We start from the raw sequence: 21,102 nt of genomic DNA on the forward strand, positions 1-21,102 counted from the left end.
CCACACTACAATAATCTACATAAATTCAGATTAAAATAGACAATTTACAAATACTACAAATACAGTTTACAAATACTAAACCAAAAACAGGTCTTTGGGCTTTGTCCCAACCAGCAAACCAGCCACATGTATAGAGCTCCCAATCTCTGCAGGCCTGCATGCTCTCTTGTCACTCATATGCCAGTTCCTTCCTTTTCAAAGTATTGCTTCAAACCATAGTTACAATGGAAACTCTAGCTCACATTAATAATGGTTAAGCATGGTGCAGCCATAACCATTACTATAGCTAAGCTGTCAATGTGGATTTTGTGTGCAAGAATAAATATTTTGATGAAACAAGAGGATCCATTCCCTACCCTTGAACTGTTGTGTGTGTCTGAACTGGACAAAAAGTGGGAGCTCTATACTGTTGAGAATGTAAATAGAAGGAGAATAAATAAGAGTTTGATCATTAACAGCCATAAACATTGGGGACCAACTGGAATAGATCTCCCTATGTTTGAATATTAAAAGGGGTTTTGTGTGTTGAAAAACACAGAGTTATTTTGTTGTGTTTTTCAACCAGGTAAAAACAAAGAAAATGGACAACTCCAGAATAATTACAAAATACCAAGAATCCCAACTCAGGTATGAAACTAAGCTTATTTTAGGGTCTAATACTGTATAAATGACTAATATATCAAATCTGGTAGTTCTGGGGGTTTTATACTTTCTCTCAACTAAAGTTATGCAAACAATATTATTACATCCTCTCAAGGAACACACAAGTACTTCTCACTTCCTCAAATCAGAAGAGTACCCTGTCCTTCGCAATTTCACAGAAAACTGAATTGTCCTAGTAGCTTTTTTTGGGTGCAGTATATCAAATTTATACCAAATCCAGCTCTGGCAGATGAGAATTATTTTTGGAGATGGAAAAACATGGTATATAATTGCTTTATCGTTGCAATTTGATACACAAATACTGTTCTCTGGGGGGCTTTTACAGTGTAGAAGGACTTTGTTTGATTCTATTTCTGCAACAAGCATGGATAACAGATATAGATTATATCAATTTCAAAGTTTTCCCCAAACACTGTTTCTGTCAAAAACATTTGAGTTGTTGATAGAATCAATGTTTGGGAGTAAATTAGAAAATCAGGTGTCAACCTGATTTTACTTTGCTTTTCTGCCTAACAATGCCAGAACAGAATTCATGGTTAGATAGAACTGCTAATATCATAATCAAAATGAATTGGCCATCATTACAAATCTACTGTGTGACTTCACTTGGAATACTATGCACATTTCCAGTCACTTCAGCTCAAAAAATATATTGTAGAGCTGGAAAAGATTCACAAAAGATCAACTAAAATGATCAAAAGGCTGAAGCAACTCCCTTAAGAGGAAAGTTTAAATATTTGGCAGCTTTTTTGTTTAGGTAAAAAGCAAGTAAGAGGCGACACATAAAAGTGTTTAAGACTATGCATATGTAGAGAAAGTGGATAGAGCAAAGATTTTCTCCCTCATAATACTGGAATTCACAGCAGGCCCAGCACCAGTGGTTGGTGAGATCAGATCATTCAGTGATGGATAGGCAAATCTCCCAACATTCTATCTCATATGTGGATTGGCTTGTTAAGAATACTGCTTATTACAATGTTCACTGTAAATATTCCATTTTCATACTAGTCTAGCAATTAATTAAGTGTAACTAATAAAGAACTAAAGAGAGTGCCATTGCATGTGAACTGAATTTCAGCTTCGTGGCTCATGTGGGAAAATGTTAAATCATTTTGGGATGTAGTTTAACTCAGAAGTTTGAACCAGAGATGAACCAGAGACATATCCTATTTTTTTCAGTTTGTGGTTGTGCATTTTTGGAATCGGGGTACGTTTGTCTGCATGTATACCAAATGTCAAGTTTCTAAGTTGTGTGGGAAAGAATTAAAACACTCTTCATCCAGTTCTGCTCTCTTAACCTCCTTGCAAGCCAGATACAGGGTCATAGGAAAGCTGTAAAAATTACGGTACATGCCATCCTTTGGTCTGTTGTCTATTATATTCTATAAGCCATGAGTATGGAAGAGGCAGAAGAAAACACTGTCAGAAGATGTATTTCACTTCTGCTTGATTCCGATGCAACAGTTTTATAATGTCAAGTTCCAAGGTGGAGTCCTTTACTTGATTCTCTGACTGAGAAGGCAGGAACTTTAGTTTCTTCTGTTTATCTCCAAAGAAAAACAAGATTTTCTCAAAGATTTGTCCAGTCAAATGGAGCAGGCCTGACTTAAAGTCTTGCATCTTTAAAATGTATGTATGTTATTTTGGCCATTTCCCAAAAAGTCAGCAAAAAAGAAAGAAAGAAAAGATGTATTATCTGCCAAAAACTACATGGCTACTTCCTACTCTTTTATGTTTTTGCCAGACCAGATGAACGTGAAACATAGATGGTTAAGTGCATTAGGCATACAATCAGGAGTCAATATGTCTGGTTTCTGGCACTGCTTGTATAACTAATCTTCTCTTAGTTATGCAGTGCTCACTTCTATTAATCTCCCATTTTTCTGTCACATATAATTTTATGGCACATCAATCTCCGTCTGTATTCTGTGTAGGATGGATAGGTCTGCAGTCCCTATGCAAACGAATAAAAGAACACAAATCTTACAGTAATGTTTAGCCATCTCTAGAATCTCAGGCCTGGGACTCTCCCCAGGCAAAACACTCTCCTGGGCCACTCATCAGTTTGCTTTGCACCTTCCATATGTGATTTTGCCTGGCTGGAATGTGTCCTTTGACAATGCTCCTTGCTTGTCTGAGTGGAGGATAGAGAGGATAGTGAAGAAACTCATAGTGTTCAAAGCCAAAAATCATATTTATTGCTCCAGCCACATTTGCCTTTAGCCCTTCCCTTCCCATCACTGGCATGTGGCCCCCAGAAGGTTATCCAGAAGAGAATGTGGCCCTTGGGCTGAAAAAGGTTCCTGAGCGGAATTGATGTCTGGGGGGAATTTCTGAGAAATTGATGTTAGGCAAGTCAGTTTAATAAATGTTTTATTACTATTATCTTATATATTTTTAAAAAACAACCAACAACTTTTGGGGTGTCCTGGTTTTTACTTTTTGAAATATGGCAACCCTATTTATGGCCATCCTTGAACAAAGGAACTTCAAAAGGAAACACCAACATGAAACTGCTAAATTACAGCTAGGAGAAATTTGATTCAGTTTGCATTCACACCTAACTCCTTGCAACTCAAACTTTGAAACAATATGAGAACACAGCCATCCGAAAATCACACTTGAATTTTGCAGTGGAATTCTCCAACCAAACAAGATTTACAAAAATGGATTTATTGCGTAAAAAATTGTGGAACAAAGGAAGATATTCGTGAAAATATACAAAAATGGACTATGTTGTGAAAAACCACATACAAAAACTGTGTGTTAGGAGAAATTCACACTCAAATGTTGAAGAATTTTCATGAGATATTCTTTTTAAAAAATAATAATCACAGAAGTGATTTATCCACATCATAGAAATGTGAAGAATTAATTTAAGATCAGAAAAATAACCAACTGAGAAAACAAAAAATGGCAGATCCTTCCATCACTAATTAAAACTTTTCAAAGATTCTATTAAATTGGTCCTGAATATTTTTTTACTCAGCAATGCTAACATACTGTAATTATGTTATCACTAATTACTGTTACTGTGAAGGGTCACTCAGGAGGGTTCCTTTTGCATGAATTTAAGTTCTAATTTAATTGTCAGACTGTACGTTTTCAATTTCATTGCCATTTAATTCCAACTTTCACTTTTTAATATGTGCCTGAGGATTACATTTTATGCATCTGATGAAGTAGATTGTAGTCATGAAAGCTTAAGTCATAATTATTTGTTACTCTTTAAGATGCCACAAGATTCTTTGCTTTTTTTATATACTTGCAGTAGTGTCTTTAAGTCCTTCATTTCTCACATTTGTTCTCTGTGAAATAAAAGCTTAACGAACCTCACATCAATCAGTAAAGCTGTCAGTGTAAATTATGATATTGCATAATGTATCCTCTCTTTGTGATAACCATGTTTGTTTAATTTTTAGATGTCTTCTGAATATCAAATCATGCTTTCATTGCACCTTATATTGTAGGTAGACTTAGTTACACAACCTGATTTATAGTCTGGGGTTGAGACAGGTAATTCTTACAACTACAGTATCTACAGCCAGGCTGGTGCCTGATCCCTGGGAATGCCAAAGGTCTTTTAACATGATGTCAGAATTTCCTTCCCCTTTAGGAGGAAATGAGATAAGTAAATAAAACATAGGAGCTGCTTCCAGCCTTTTTGTTACAAAGTTCCTTAAATAATATACTTAACTATCAACTGGGACTAAGAATGAAGGAAACATTTTCAAGATTGTTGAGTCTTTTGAGCAGAAACTGGGTTAACACAGATACTTAACTTCTGCTCCAACTATTGATATGTAATTATTATTATTATTTCTAGTGTAAATAGTTTAGTTTCCTATGCTTTTATCATTTTTTGAACCTGCTGTCTCATAACCTAGCTGTTTTGGAAGGCTTTTTGACAAGCTTCTGAAAACCAGATGTAGAAAAACAACCATTTCCCTTCTGCCCATATGCCTGCTGACCACAAATAATTATATTAGATCCTTGTACAATTATCACCAAGTTATGCGGCAGTTTTACTCACATTCTGTCCTGGGGTCTAACCGTTTCAGGCCTGTTTAAGATCGAATCGCAAAATCTTGATTCTTCTGCTAAAGCTGTTTTGTAATTGAACCTGCCGCACCCTTTGCACTTCCTTCCCAAAACCAGATGCCTCCTTGCCCACCTTTGGGGAGGCAGAGTGAGGTTGGGGTCGCCAATTTTGGACCATGCATAGGGCACCATAATTCCCAAGTCTGCCACTCGGGAAAGTTAATGAAAAGTGTAACAAGTGTCATACTCCTGCTGGATCATGCCCAGTGCACATGTTTCCAAATTATGGACAGGATCTAAAGGAGCACTTGGGCTATTCCAGATCCCATTACCTCTGGTACCCCATATAAAGCTGCTCCTCAAGGCCAGGAGAGGGTCTGTTTGGACTGCAATCCATATAGAATTATAGTTCTGATGCATGTGATAAGTTGGCCATTTTAATATATACACACTCCCATACTGAAAAATGGACAGAATGCATGTGTTCCGTTACATTCTTACATTAGCCTTATACTCAGAGAAGATTTAAGAGTTATTGCTGATTTGAGTTTTCCACATTTCTGGCATTTCTTGTACTTTCCAGACTTTCTACAGTTAAAATGTTGGCTGTGGGAGCTGCCTAAGGCAGTGGCTATCCAGAAGGTCCAATAGGAGAGAGCTGAAGTTTGCCACTTCTGTGACACAGAAAGCTAGTTTTTTAAGACGATGGATCTTATTTTCCTTGTAAAGACAAAGAGATTTTTATTCCGTTGGAAAGCAATCATTATCAAATAAAAACACACTATACAATTGCCAGATCTAAAATCCAGTTTCTATCATGTCAGGTGGGATGTTGTCTCTGTGTGGTTGAAACTTCAAAGCAACAATATATTCCTCTGCCTTGTCCAAATTGGGTGGTAGCATAAGGTTACCAGACGTCCCCGTTTCCCAGGGACAGTCCCCGGATTTACAAATCAGTCCCCATACAAAATCCATTGAAGTTGAAAAGTGTCCCCAGATTCATTGGAAAAAAATCTGGTTACCTTATGGTAGTGCTTGGGTATGAAATGCACATCAAAGGTTTGTTTTCTGTTGCCCAAACTGAACCCCTGTTTTTTTGGCAATCCACTGCATGGATAGTGCATTTGCAGATTCAGCAATCAAAAGCCATAGGTTGTCCTGCAAGGCTGTTAGCAGGCAGGACAGCATGGGTCATTTGCATTTATGAAGTTAAACATGTACTGGCTGTATAGCTAGATAAAACTGAAGCAGCAGTATTATTTTTCTATGCACTTGGAAGATATGTCCATTCTTGGGACAACTGAGCTTTAGGAAAAACTTATTTTGCCACCTCAAAAAAAAAAAAAAGCAAGTAACATTCGCATTTTTATAGAATGTTTTCTTTTCCTCTCCAGTTTATACCAGCAGATTCAAAAGTTCAGCTTCCTTATACAATAATCAAACAAGGTAATGTGTGTGACTTCTCATACTTGATTTCCATAGAATGGAAGACATTTCTTTATGCATGAAAATAATTGGGGTGTGTTGGGGGGGGCGTGTCCATGAACAGAAAGGAATATTCTTGTCTTAAGACTGGAGGAAACATTCTCAAATCTAATCTCTTTAACCAAATTCCATTGTCGCACTGAATGCAAAACTTAACTTATTCTGATCAGTTCTTATAACATGACTTCTTATCCCTGCAGAAAAGAAAAAATCTTGGGTTAAATTAATATTTTTTGGCAACAACCAAGTCCCATTATCTCTTCTGGCTACAAAAAAAGGGGAAGATTTTGAAGATGCACACCAAACTGTCCTAGGGACACAATCCCAGGGCAATACAGCATTTCATCTGGCTATATCCATTCCAAGAGCCCAGTTTTGTATAGGTCAAATGGAATTTTGGAACCTGGAAACATATTGTGGGACACCTAAAGTTAAACATTGAATAGGAACAGAGTGACCTGGATTTGATTCCTTTGAGAGGACAGATTACTGGAGAATAAAAGCATTATGATATACTTCAGATTATTTACACATGGGACATAAGTGGAAGCAGACCTCTTAGATACTCCAACAGCAGTCACATTGCCCTACATCAGTCCCCCAAAGAGGGAGATCCAAAAGGCACTTTCCAGAACCGAAGACTGTTACCTCTTTTTGAGACCCACTCTAAAAGCTGCTTCTTTGTTTCTTTTCATGCACAGGCTTAGATCACATCAGTCTTAGCTGGGGTACCTGAAAACAACAATGTATCCCTCTGCCTTCTCAAAAATGGGAGGTATGAAGCGCACATCAAAAGCTTGTTTCTGGCACAACAGCTGAATCACTGTGTTTGTGGCTATCCAACATGTAGTCAGTGCATTGACAGCTTCAGCAATCAGTGGCCCAAAACTGATCGCAGACTGAGGCTCATGGAGGAGTGTCCCATTTCACCTAATAGATTAGCCTCTACTGCCCCTCTATCCAACAACTTTATTGATGATCTCGTGATGCTAACATCTTTAGGAGGAAACACAAAGGCCATTTTAAATTCCTACTCTCCTTCTCTTGGCCAGGCAGCACATTGATCTGTGCACCATCTAATAATAATCTATGTTTCTTCTCTTCTTTTGATGTCCTGAGAAGGCCCCACAATCTGCTTGGATCCTTGTCTCTTTCAGTTAAAAAATGAAGTTATTTGTATTAAGCTCTTTACCTACCTTTCTTACTGTATTGCTCCTGCCTACTAGCCAGGATGGCTATGGTCCAGCTCCATGGGAGGGGAGAGTACTCTTCTGCTTTCATCCTGCTTGCAGGTTCCCACAGGCATCTGGTTGGCCACTATGGAAAAAAGTGTAGATGGCCTGATCCAGAGGGGTGTTCTTACGTTCTTGGATTCCTTCTGAAAACCCCGCCATCTCTGAGAATCATTTATTCCTTGTATCTTCAACCTTTTCAGACCCAAGACCTGCTTTTAACCCAAACATGTGTTTTGGGCCCCATTTCTTAATCTTTTCTCATGTATTTGCATGGTGGTAGTGCTCCTGTTGTGACCCACCTTAGATCAGAGCACAACCTGCCTGTTGAAGACCAGTGTTTTATTCTTTCTCCCACCTCACCTTTAATATATTTCAGTGAGACGTCCACACTTCTTCCTTAGTTTCATCTGTCTTCAATTCCCCTTGACCCTTTCCACTCCTGTCAGCCATCTACTCTGTGGTTATTCCACTACCACATCAGCAACCTGTCTCTTCTGTCTTTCCACACTTCCTTCGAATACACCACCATTTCCCCCATTCTTATGACCCCCCCCCCTCAATCAGTTAGAGGGCAATAATGAATGGAGTTAATGAGGTTCTATCTGCATTTATCTCAAAACACCTGACATAGGGTGGTGTCTTATGAAATATCTCCCCCCAGAGAGGCTCACCTGCCATCTTTGCTGCCTTTTCATTATGAGCCATTGGTACTTCACTTGTACACCAAGTCTCCAATTGCTGGTTTATGTGCTGGTTTTAATTGTTTACATTTTTTCAGCTGCTATGTTTTATGTTGATTTTAGCTGAAGTCTTTCTCTGGACTTTTTTTGCTTTGGTGATTTATTTTGTTTTGGTTTCTATATTTTTTATTTGTGAATTGTATTTTATTTATGTTAATTGCCCTGATAACTATGGTTGGATCGGTGACATGCAAATGTAATAAACAAACAAATTTATGCCGCCTTGACTTCCTCTCTTCCAACTCTTATTTTGATTCCTGCAACCTAGCCTCTGCCTTTTTTTCTCTCCACTGAAACTACTTTCATTAAAATCCCCTGTGGTTTCCTTATTGCCTAATCAAATGGACTCTATTCTTCTCATTGCTGACATTTATATCTGTCTCTTTACTTACTTAACTTGATGGCATAGTATTAATGGACCTTACTGAATTTGGCTGCATATTGTCACAAGTACTGAACATGTGTGTGAGAGAATTTGATTTGTAATTTAGCAGCAACTTAGAGGCAATGTAGATAATGAGAATTGTTCCATTCCATTCTTGTTTTCACAGTACTTCAAAATGTCACACATCGGGCACAATCTAAAATCCCAGAGAAGGCTCCGTTAGCAGGACCAATACTAGGTGACTAAGATGTCCATTATTCTGGATAGGTGCACTAGGGTTCACCTTCAACCCTTACCTTTTAGAGTTTTCTCTTTTCTTATAATTATTTGCTTTGCATCTTTCTTACTTACTACAGTATCTGAGCACAGAGAGATAAGGAAAGATATATTCTTAAAACTGCTGGTTAGCTACATTGTTTTTATCATTCTTTATGAGTGAAGTGGGGACAACCCTTTACTTGTCTCCAGCAAGTAAGTAAAAAATGTTTTCCATAAAGGTAAAATGCTTGCATGGGAACTTGGTTGGGGCTGTTAAGGAGGTTGTAGGACTTGCAATATGAAACTAGTACCTTCGTCGTGATTATATCTTCTTTGCCTACTGCTCTCTCTCCACACCGCTAACACTTTATATTAGTTTTTATTTACAAACATCAATTTTAAAAAATTACTCCTGAATGAACAACTCCTTTACCTTCCTGTGTAGTGCACCTTATTGTACCAGATTTCAATGGAACCCGACAGAAACTGCCATCACTGGATATCTCTGAAAGACCAGAGAAAAAACCAGGTAAGCAGAAACAAGTAGCTGGATTTGGGAAGCATGTAAATCAGGTCTGCCCAGCTTCTGACATTCCAAGATGGCTAGACATCCATGTTTGGAAATTGAGTGGGAATGTTTCGCCATTGTGGGTCACTGAGACCATCACACAGCCTGTTAGCCTTGTTTTACCAAGTATTTGAGAGTGCCTAGGGGGCAACTGGAGCTGATCCCTGCTGAAAGTGGAATTTGCCACTGGCACTGATTTGGTGATTGCTGGTGGCTGGCAAACCAGACAGGGATTGGCCACACTGAGGAGTTGCTGATCCGGAATCACCAAGTGGAACTGTTCCCTGCCTAAAGCAAATTTCATAGCTGGCACCAATGAGCTGATCAAAGGTGGCTGCAAAGGGGTGTAGAAATCTTTAAAAAGGTAAATAAATTGGAAAGTTTAAAATATAAACTTCTTTTTACAAAATTAAATTGTCTAAAATACATGAATGGTCTAAATATGTTTTACTGTTTAGGACAGTATATCAATGGTCAAAACTGTGTTTCCCCCAACAAAAAACTCTTCTTTTTCAAGTAAACCCACTTGACCTGCAAGATCAAAAGCTTAGTAGATGACAGACTGTCTTAACTAGGAGGAAAACGTAGACTAAGCAAAAAAAGCACCATTCAAAGATTTTGCTCATGAAAGATGAGGAATACCGAACATAAATGGTATCACGGTGCCTCACACTTAAAATTATCCCTTGATGGCGCATCACATGTATCCACATTTGCCAGTTAAAATAGCTAAGTCAATAGATTCAAAATGTTGGAAAGACTATGGAAGCTTAGGTGAACATACCCTTTATTTGGTCAGTTTTGTCTAAAAGATTTTACGGAGATGGAATATATTACAAGACAACATTGTTGGGGCTCCACGTATATATTGCAGCAGAGTACAGAAATAAACAGTCTGCTAAGAATGCTGTTTGGACGAATAAATAAACAAGGTTTATTACTCCTACAGTCTGAGTAGAAGCTTACATGTGGAGTTATGATGTTAAACACCAACTGACTAGGAGAAGAAGCAGAAAGGAACTAAATGTCTGAGAAACAATATGGAAAGATATTTTGGTGTGAAAGGACTTACAGAAAAATAAGGGTGAATCCCGGTGATGAATAGACTCTACAGGGTTCTTGAGTTTGTTGTGGTTTTCTGAAAATCAGTAACGTTTTTTTGGGTTTTTTTAATGACATTATTTTGGAAGACCATCTTCTGTTCAGGCTTCAAAGTTGATGAGACACTGAATTGCCATTTAATGAGAAAATTCAAAATAATAATTTGCAGATGAAGTTCAGTATCCTGAAATTTGTGGTTGTGGTATCCTAACTTCGTTTGCTAATGCTTGCCTTCTGAAAAATTGAAAATTAGTGGTTTTGAATTTTTCCTTTACTCACTTGTGCATGTACCAAGGTCCATCAGACTAGCTAATGTGAAACACTATTATGATGTGATCTGGTTTGGAAGGGGTGTTCAACCGTCTCCCGTTTTGAGACCACTGGCGACATCAGGGATGTTAGTGTTTATGGTAGTCATGCTGGGTCAATTATTATTAAGAAAAGCAGAACAATGAGAAGTTAGGGAATTTACTTTCCAAAAATTTAGATCCTTTGCTTCTTGTCACATTCTTTGTAGTTGTAATGGATAATATATGTGTTTACTAAATCCTACATTTTCTTTAAAAAGCTAAGAATGAAACCCAGGAATGGCCTGCGGAATCCAAGACACCAGAAGTACAAGAAATCTCTCCCCAATCCCAGCCCGGTGATTATTTTTTTCTGTTTATTTCTATTATTTATTTTATTTTAATTAGATTGTGTGCTCAATTAACAATTCATTCATTTATGTAGACCACATTCATAAAATACTACATAAAACTGAGCTTACATCAGTTAGGCAAAATGTATTGAGGGATTCTCATTTTCCTGCATGTTAACTATTTCCCTCAACATCTCTATACAGTGGTACCTCGCGTTACATATGCTTCAGGTTACAGATTCCGCTAACCCAGAAATAGTACCTCGGGTTAAGAACTTTACTTCAGGATGACAACAGAAATCGTGCTCTGGCGGCGCGGCGGCAGCAGGAGGCCCCATTAGCTGAACTGGTGCTTCAGGTTAAGAACAGTTTCAGGTTAAGAACAGACCTCTGGAACGAATTAAGTACTTAACCCGAGGTACCACTGTACCCCCATATTGTTTTTGTATGAATTATAAACTTCAGAAATTTTCTGATTTGGAAGCTCATTTATTATTCTGTTGGTGTGTTGTGCTTATTAAACCTTTACAGAGGTCAACTGCACTCCCATCTAATATTTTTACACTTCTGTATACTGAACAAACTGTTACAGATGGAACAGCCTGCTTGATAGCTGAGGTGTCTTTAGTTAGGATAGTGTTTAAATGAGTCATACCCAGCAATCAGGGACCTGCTTGATAGCTGAGGTGTCTTTAGTTAGGATAGTGTTTAAATGAGTCATACCCAGCAATCAGGGACATGCTCTGGCACTTGTCCAGTTTAATGCTTTCTGTTGCATTATTGCAAGCTGTTTTTTGGGGGGGTTTCTTTTTGGCCTGAGATATTTTGGCTGCCATCCAATGTGCACATATTTACGGGCAGGACTGTCTTTAGCATATGCGCCCCCGGTGTGCAAAGAGGGGAGGGCGGGAACCCAGAGTTGTAGACTTTTTTTTAGGGGGAGTGAACTCAAAGTTGAGATTCTTTGGGGAGGGGGGAAGCCAAAGTTGTTGACCTTTTTTAGGGGGGAAATCTCTCACCTGTAACAACAACATAGTGGACAAAAACTGCTTTTGTTTCCCGACTCGTCGGGAATATTTGATGCTACAGAGTAACAGAGCGATGGTGGAGGGGGCCGGGGACTTTCGCTCCATTGCTTTTCACTGCCGGCGATCAAGAGGGACTGGTATACAGTAGGTATACATTTGGCACCCCCCAGAATTTGGCACCCAGGTGCCCCAAACCCCTTGCACCCGCGGGTAAAGATGGCCCTGTTTAAGGGGAACCACAACGGAAGCCAAAGAGATATGCATAGGATTGCACTGCTAGTTGTTTCAGTAACATGGAAGAGGCAAACTATGAAGCAGAAGACGATGGATATCTTTTAGAACACTGGTTTTAAAAAGGGGTATACAGGGAAGTTGGAAACATTAATCAGACATCTACAGCTTGCGGCTGGTTTTTAGATCCAGCATTGCCACTGGTTATGTAAATAACATCCAATAACTTGGTAGTGCTGCTACCAGCTGCTGAACCAGCTGTATCCCTTCTTGGAGATGGAGAGGTGGCCTGGATGCACTGTTCTATCTTTTCTACAGAGTCTTAGGTAGCCACTAAAATTATCCAGATATTTTTTCATGCATGATCTTTAAGGGAAAGTTGAGTGAATGGTTTTCAATCACAAGCTGAAAAAACTATTTCATGGAGTTTCAGTGACAGTACATTTCTGGTGAAATACTGTATATGTGTTTTTATGCTCAGTGTAATATTTGGTTCACTATCAAGTTTCTAAACTTATGTGAAAATGATGGTGGTGTCCTTTCATTAGCAGAACATTTTCATCCTTTTTTTGTTTGTTTTTCAAAACCCAGTAAATGTACTTTTCCATTATTTGATCCCTTCCATGCTCCATTTACCACTTTTCTCTTTATAATACAGCTTGTATTTATTCACGCTTTCTGATATGTCTTCACTCCTCTAACTTGGTCTCTTAAATTACTCAAACCACCAATGAATTGTACCCTTGCATAAATCCAAAATGATCACTGGAATGGTTTCTATTTGACTTGCATGACAGTGGGACTGGCTATTGTTAGCTACACCCTTGCCTATTTACAAGGAGAAATTACTTTGAAAGAAAGCACAAATATACTGTGTTTTATAAATCGTTGTACATGCCCTTCCTTGACTGAATGATCAAAGGATTTTAAATGTCTAACAATGGCCTTATATTCTGAAATGAGGTTTCTTTTGTTACATGCTGCTTGACCTAATTCAATTATACTTGGATATCCTACCCTACACTAAGAATTATGCTAACTTTTTTAATCTTGCAGCTATGACTGAACTAGACTGGGGAAGCAGCAAACCTACAGCTGCCAGTGCCTCAGAAGAAACAAAGAGCTCTCCAGGTAAAGTACAACCTTCCTGTGCTGCAAGTACTATTTAGTGAGAGAGCCCTTGCAGAGATTTAAAATCACAAAACATGCAGCAAAGTAAAGTGTGAAACTATAAGCTGTTAGATCTTTTAAATGTTCCCTTCTAAGTTTCTTTCAAAACTCCCCACTTCCCCTTTGCAGAGAAAGAGACTACATGTTTGGTAAGTTAAAAATAGTTTACTTACAAACTCTTCAAAGGTCAGATCCATGTGCTTTTCCATACAGCAGCAAAAAAAGAGAGGACAGTACAACTTAGTTTCAAAAAGTGGTAAGAGTTTCTATATTTTTTGTATAGCAACACAAAGATGGCTTGTGGAAGCCTTTCTAAGTCTAAACTTAGAGCATCCATCTTAAACATCCTTACTGGTCAGGTTCATATGGTGGAAGTAGAAAAAAAAGAATAATTTGGTAACATTTCCTCCAAGGTGAGGGAATGTGACCTTGCTAAGCCTGGCAGGACAACTTACTCTCTGGTCTTAACCCCTTCATGCATTAATTACAGTTAAGCATGTTGGTTATATGAGACTACATATACGCCACATTCTCAATGTGACCAACTTTTGATAACAGCACTTTAGGAACATTATGGTAGAATTGTAACTGCTGTGCTAGCAGAATGTGGTGTCCTCATTCCAATAAAGAAATAATATTAACCCTTTTCTCTTTCTTTTTTAAAGCTCATTCTGAAAGTGAACCAGAATCCTCAAAACTAAATAAAACTCCTTTGGCTAAATTGCCACTTGACACACTGGGTAAATACTTTGTTTATGGCATTTCCATTGCAGACCTAGGGCTACTGAAGGCTACCTCTGATATGTGTGGGTGCAGACATATGAAACAGAATCAACTGCTACATAATAGATAAGCAAGTAGTTGCTGCCATACAGGGGAATGCAATCAGTCTTGCATCAGCTTCCTGTATTTATGGAGCATTCTTGAAATATAGTTGTGATCCTATACCTGTTTGCTCAATATTGAATTTAGTGTGACTTAAAGCTAAGGAAGCATGCATAAGACTGTGGTCTCTGTTGCTTTTTAGCATCTTTTTCAGTGTTTCTTTCAGTGATTTTGGAAAACATGCTTGCTAGCTGGGAGAGATATTTAATGTCTTTTGTATTGTCAACTAAAAAAATCCATTTTTATTCAGCAAAATCCATCACAGCTATTCAAGTAGTGAGACAAAAGATGCTTCTGGGTGACCTCTTTGTTGAGCATTTATCCTGAAGTGTTTGCACAAAGTTTGCAGGCAATGTTGGCTATTTATTGAGTATTCGTTGTGATTTGTTCGCAGAGTTGCATCAAGCAATCATTATCCTTCACTTCCCTTGTCACTAGCAGTCTGGTTTATTTATTTATTTATTTATTTATTGAGGAGGGGAGCAGGTTTGTTACACAAGAGTACAAAATCAGCTTTAATTGTGCAACCTGAATCTGCAGGTATGTGGCTGAATACCACCCAAAGATAGTGGGAGTCTGGAAGCTCCATTGAAGACAAAATATTATCTCTGTGAAGTTGTCTTCATCACCCTGTCCTGCTTTGCATAATGTGGCCATAGTGTCCTGAATGTCTAAAGAAAGGATATTAACTCTCTCTTTTTTTAGCTCACACTGAAAGGGAAGTGGAGTCTTCAAAACCTTTGGTTGAATTGCCACTTGACACACAGGATAAATACTCTGTACATAGTATTTCTGCTGCAGACACAGGGCTGCTGAAGGCTACCTCTGGTATGTGTAGGTGCATATATGTTAAAGAGAAACAATTCTATTGTATTACTGAAGTCATGGCTGTCGTATAATAAGCAAGTAATCACTGCAACGTGGTGGTGGGGAGTGTATGGACATCAATAAGTAAACCTGTTTCAATTAAAGCTGATCATTACAACTTTACAAAGCCTGCAAAGCACCTTTCTCATTCATTATTTTAAAGATAATCGTTCTAATTAAATAAGATGAGTATATAAAGAAGAATATATTTTGATGGAATTAAATGTGAAGCACAATGGAGAGTTTGGAATCTTATGAACAAGTGGCCTTTGAGAAATTAATTCAAAACTATTATTATTAATGGAAAGGAAAGCTTTGGGTGTCAAAATGAATCTATGGTTCCTTACATCATTGATGTAAGACAATAAAAATAGGCTCATATAATATATATTGCTAGCACTTGTTTAAAATTGTAAGGAATTATACTGAGTATGAACAGAAATACCATGCAGATCACAAAGGTTCACTCATAAAGAAAAAGAAAAAAAATCATAAAGAACCAAAAATAAGGTTTAAGAGAGTTATGTGTTAATTCTTAAGAAAAGGTGTCTGGAATCATTAGAAAATGTCAGGCATAAGCCATAGAGTACATCTATAGGTTTCTAGATACATATGAAAATAATCACAAATAACCAGATAATTAATTTCCAAAATGTGTGTGTGTTGTTCTTATATTCATAATAAAAGATAATGGTTTGGGTATATATTATCACAATCTTTGTCATATGCCACATCATCTTCACCCTATGGCAGGTTTAGGGAAGTTTGTAATGTTTAATGTTTTGTCGCTTTATTATTATTATTATTATTATTATTATTATTATTATTATTATTATTAACAACATTCTGTTGGGAGTTGCCCAGGGTGGCTGGGGAAACCCAGCCAGATGGGCGGGGTATAAATAATAAATTATTATTATTACTATTGGCACTTTCAGCTATTTTGAATTAAAACCTCAGTTATGATTCATACCTGTGTGATCACTCCTGTATTTGGCTCAGTCTTTGTAAATTTGCTCCTTGTAATTTGGTCAGTCTATATGTGCAACTAGTTTAGGCCTGTTTTGTCTTGCTGTTTGGTATTGATTCAGTGGAGCTTAGCAAACAAAATAGTTGCTTACCACAGCCTAATCAAGTGAGGTTGTCCACCATCACCGAAACATAGAGATTAATAAGATTTTCTGGCTGTTTGTTACACCAAATTACAAAGTAGTAAGTATTTATTTTCAGTATTTTGAATACTGATACATTGGGTTTCTTTTTCTTTTTCCAACTTCTAGCTCCACACGAGTTGCCAGAAATTCCTAAAACTAAAACACCTCACACACTTCAAATGCCCACGGAAATATTGGGTAATGGCAAGTTTTTAAAATACGACTAACAATCATTTTAACTTCACTTCTTTAATAATTCATTAAAAAGCTATATTGCAATGGTAATGTTTTCTTTAGTTCAGTACATGATGGATTATGATGCAACCAATTTCCACTTCCCTCAGTTATCTTTCTATAATTTGCAAAATTATGTCCCCAGAAGGCCCTGTATGACAATGGGGGGTCTTACAGACTTGTAAGGTGAATTTTGCACCGATGCTCTTTATAAAGGTTTGGCCATTTCTTTCACTATAGCTTCAAGTGAAATGCAGCCAGTTCCTTCAGCACCCCAGCCACCTGCTCCAAAAGCTACACCAACAAGGCTGGGTAATTATTATTATTACTTTTCTCTTACGTTGCCTTTTTCAGGACAGATGTTATTTGAATAGTTTGGTACTCCGGACAAAAATAAATAAGTAAGTAAAATGCAACAATAAGCCTAAATCTCTCAAGTTTATATGCACATACGGAAAAGTAATATGGGGAGACCACACAAATTTTGGTGCCCATAATCATAAGAACATTCAGCTGAGCAGCACTTCCATAGTCTCTCCACATTGCGGGTAATGCAGAGGGAGAGGACAAGATTCAGTAGGCTCAAACAGGATTTCTGGGCAATTTGTAGCAGCTCAGCTGGCAGCGTCAAACAAGCTGTCCAGACTAGATACTACATTAGCTCCACATCTTTGCCCTTAAGTACAAAATTGCCAGTGCAGGGGGAGCAATCTGGATTAGAATTTTAGCATGGAGGGGGTAAGTGAGCTTTGATTCCCCCCCCCCTCTGATATGACTCTGATGCAGATTGGTGGCCCCACACTATCAATTTGCATAGGGGAAAAATTATATACATAGGCACAAATTCAGAAGGGGGGGAAATCTAGAATTTAAATAGAAATACAATAAGTCTCACCTTAACAAAGAAGACATTAGATGAGTTGTTTGTCAGTTTGCTGACTAGCAAACTGCTGATGGGCAATGTCAAGGCTTTTGCTCTCCCTTTTTATAATTACTTAGCTTTGAACCAGATTTGGACTGGACAACCCTCACATAGAGGGTTCCTAGAAACAGAGGATTGTCCTCTGGCAGCCCTTCCAACAGAGGACCGTCCTCTGTAAAGTAGAACACATGGCTACCCTATTAAACCAACAGTTTTTATCTGCCTGCAAGCTGCTTCGGTAGAAAGAGCTGTAGGTCTTTGAGACACCTTGCCCCTTACATATTGAACTGGCAAGAAAGAAGCCATCAGGATGCTATTGTTGCTGTCATAAAAGTCCCGTTGAGGTATTAGGAACTCCCTTTTATCTTAGAAGGGAAAACGGTATGTTTGCATAACATGCTGAAGTGGATCTTAGTGCCCAAGACACCGTTTCAAATAATGTGATTGAGCATGGGCCAAACGACACATCATGCAATCACATGTTTTAACAGTGCATGTATTGTTTTTATGGTAAATAAGAGCCACTGGAGAGCCCAGTCAGAATCAGAACCTTTCCTCCTACACCTACCCCACAAAGCTGTACTTTGGAGGGAAACTCCCATTGGTGCCAGTGGCCAATGGTGGGAGCCAGCACATCTGAGTGGGTGTGTTCCGTCAATGCTCCTGAACTGTTTGTGAACTGCTAGTCTGGCGCTTGCATGGAGGCAAGCTGGATTCCATGCCCTTTTTACATCCCAAAGAGGTGATCACCATTGTCAAATGTGGACATGCCGACAATCTGGCAAATCCTTGATTGGGATCTCCTAGTCCTTCTGGCTTATAGAAGTTATGGCTTATTTTGATTGCAGATTTTTGGTATGTTCAAGTTTCCAAGGCACGCTTTACTCTTAATGTGGATATTGATCAGATAACAGGAACAATCACCTTCATAATTTAATTTTTCTTTTCTTAAATTAACTTACTTGAGTCTGAGATCCACAAATTCCTTCATAATTTCAGAAGTCAGTCCATCAGGTTTTACTATTTACCTGGCATTTTAGTTACTATTTCAAGCACACTTTCTTGGAAGGCTTCATTGAAATTTTCCCTGGATTTCCTCTGCAATATTTAAAGTATACCGGAGGGAGACATTTCTTTTCATTTAGAAACACTCTGGGTGGCCAATTTATGGTGAGGTTTAAGTTTCTGAAAAGATGCCTTTGTTAAGATGGTTGTTATATTTTGCACAGAACTCTGATAGCTCTTCATTTATGCAAAAAGGAAAAACCTAGTTCCTTTAGCCAAGAGCTATGAATCATGCAACTTTTTCCTTGTAAAATCTCCAAGGTTGCTTGTGTACTTTCTGTTGGCAATGAACCATTTATCCAAGTCTGCCATATTTGCAAACAAATCCTTTAATTCAATTGACGTAAATTAATTTGGTTGGCGGTTTGTGGGCATTTTCTGTATAATGCATACAGCATTATACAGAATTCTTCCTTCCATATGTTTTTAGAATTTCTTCTAAAAAAAATTTTTTTTTAATCACTTTTCCCTCTAAAAATAACAAAGTACACATCACCCTAAAATTATATGGGAAAGGGTTCCTATTTCATGTAGTGTACATGACTTGTCCCCATAATTTTTTCCTTGTTGGTCATCCTATTGATGAAATTATATTGTTGGAAGGACTCACACTCATTTCTGCTCATGAGCCCAGCAAATATATGTTTCTCTAACTCTGGCTTATGTCTAGACATGAGTGTCTGTCCTAATACAGATTTAATCATGGGAGTAACTTGTAGCTTATTCCCAGGAGTGAAACTGGTAATATTAGATGTGACCTAAAGTCTATTCTTGATGTTTCTTGGATGTGACCCCTCAGCACAGGGGCTCCCATTCACTTCTATGAGCAGCAGTGATTTTTTTCTGGAGGTACGCAGAGTACGCAGTACCAGCACCTTTTTTTCTAGAAAAAAGCAATGGTTAAAGTTGTGGGGCTTAACTATAACAACTACATGGTGAGTACCGGCACATTTTTTCTAGAAGAAAAGCACTGATGAGGAGGGAAATGCTCAGCACAGTATATGTAGTAGGAAATATGAACTCCAAAAGTTAGTGAAGCAGATCGTGAGTTTATGTGGTGGACTGTTTAGCTTTTTATACCACAGAATTCAGACTGGAGATGCATTTTTAAATATCTTGCAGTCCCTTGTCAAAATGTGTTCTTAAACTTTCTTTGCTTTCTTTATGGAACATATTATGAAATTTCCTATTAATTCATCTGTTCCAGGACACATAAAGAACACACGTATTGTGTGACTCTAACATGGCACATGGTTTTCTGATTTTCAATATCTCCATTGTCTGGTCTTTGTGAACAGCTTTCTGTTTTCCTAAAAAACAAAAAACAAACAAACCCCTGACCACTGCAATTTGCTGATTGCTCAGAACCTAGCCTCCTGGTACTAATTAATTTTGTACAGACATGTTGTCCTGAGCAATTCAGGTTGCATGTAAAAGTGCACCTACAAAATTCACACTTTCCAAAACAACGCGCAAACTGAAACACAGCCATCTTTCAAAATTTGCACTCCTCCAAATTTTGCAGTGCAGTTCTCCAGCCAAATAACATTTACAAAAATGCACATACAACAAGCCTGTAATGTATGTGCATTTAACTTGCGCACATTCAGCTGTACATCTCGGGACAAAACCAATGAAAATATTTCAATAAAACAGTAATACCAAAAGAGAGAGAGAGAGAAATATGGTTAATAAGGAGCCAGTGTGGTGTAGTGGTTAAGAGCGGTAGTCTCGTAATCTGGGGAACTGGGTTCGCGTCTCCGCTCCTCCACATGCAGCTGCTGGGTGACCTTGGGCCAGTCACACTTCTTTGAAGTCTCTCAGCCCCACTCACCTCACAGAGTGTTTGTTGTGGGGGAGGAAGGGAAAGGAGAATGTTAGCCGCTTTGAGACTCCTGAAGGGGAGTGAAAGGCGGGATATCAATTCCAAACTCTTCTTCTTCTCTTCTTAATCAACCATGTGAACACTGAGATTAAACCAGAAGGTGTTTGGACAGGCAAACTAGTAGAGGATTCTTCAAATTCAGAGGACAATGTGAAATCAAAGCCTTTAACTGTGTGCATGGCAAAGAAGAGAGGTAAAATTTCACAGGTACAGGCACAGCATTAAAGGAATAGTAGGTCAAGGATTCTGCATGGAAGGAGGAGCAATAGCTGGAAGCACTGGAAACTGGGTTAGGTGTGACGGAGATTCTGGAAGAAAGAATAGACACCATTTCTGAGCTGCCTTAGTCAACATTGTTATTTTGATTTCCTTGATGCCAAAAATGTGTCTAAGGACCTCAGAAGGCATGGTCTAAATTTTCTTTTGGCTTTGTGGTAAAATACAGATGCAGAGCCTGAGAGTGACCACAGACTGTATTTGATAATTGCAGCCTGCTAGTTCTAATGGATCATTATCCTTTAATTCAATTTTATATGCTGAAATTT

At 38.2% G+C, this 21,102-nt stretch overlaps 1 protein-coding gene across 22 annotated transcripts in view; it reads left to right on the forward strand.

The window, feature by feature from the left end:
• Positions 1-21,102, forward strand: part of ABI3BP (ABI family member 3 binding protein) — a 128,461-nt gene that overhangs the window by 44,084 nt on the left and 63,275 nt on the right. For 18 of the 22 annotated variants that reach the window (XM_083500748.1, XM_083500749.1, XM_083500745.1 and 15 more), the window contains exons 6-15: positions 566-627; positions 6,099-6,150; positions 8,716-8,787; positions 9,253-9,336; positions 11,045-11,122; positions 13,432-13,506; positions 14,211-14,285; positions 15,136-15,258; positions 16,578-16,649; positions 16,926-16,997. In XM_083500748.1, the coding sequence (XP_083356874.1) occupies positions 566-627; positions 6,099-6,150; positions 8,716-8,787; positions 9,253-9,336; positions 11,045-11,122; positions 13,432-13,506; positions 14,211-14,285; positions 15,136-15,258; positions 16,578-16,649; positions 16,926-16,997 (765 nt within the window). The remainder of the gene's footprint in view (positions 1-565; positions 628-6,098; positions 6,151-8,715; positions 8,788-9,252; positions 9,337-11,044; positions 11,123-13,431; positions 13,507-14,210; positions 14,286-15,135; positions 15,259-16,577; positions 16,650-16,925; positions 16,998-21,102) is intronic. The other 4 variants (XM_083500750.1, XM_083500764.1, XM_083500758.1 and 1 more) reach the window with 3 other exon arrangements.

The sequence above is a fragment of the Podarcis liolepis genome (assembly GCF_965112155.1).
Source record: "Podarcis liolepis genome assembly, chromosome: 4".
Lineage (NCBI taxonomy): Eukaryota > Metazoa > Chordata > Lepidosauria > Squamata > Lacertidae > Podarcis > Podarcis liolepis.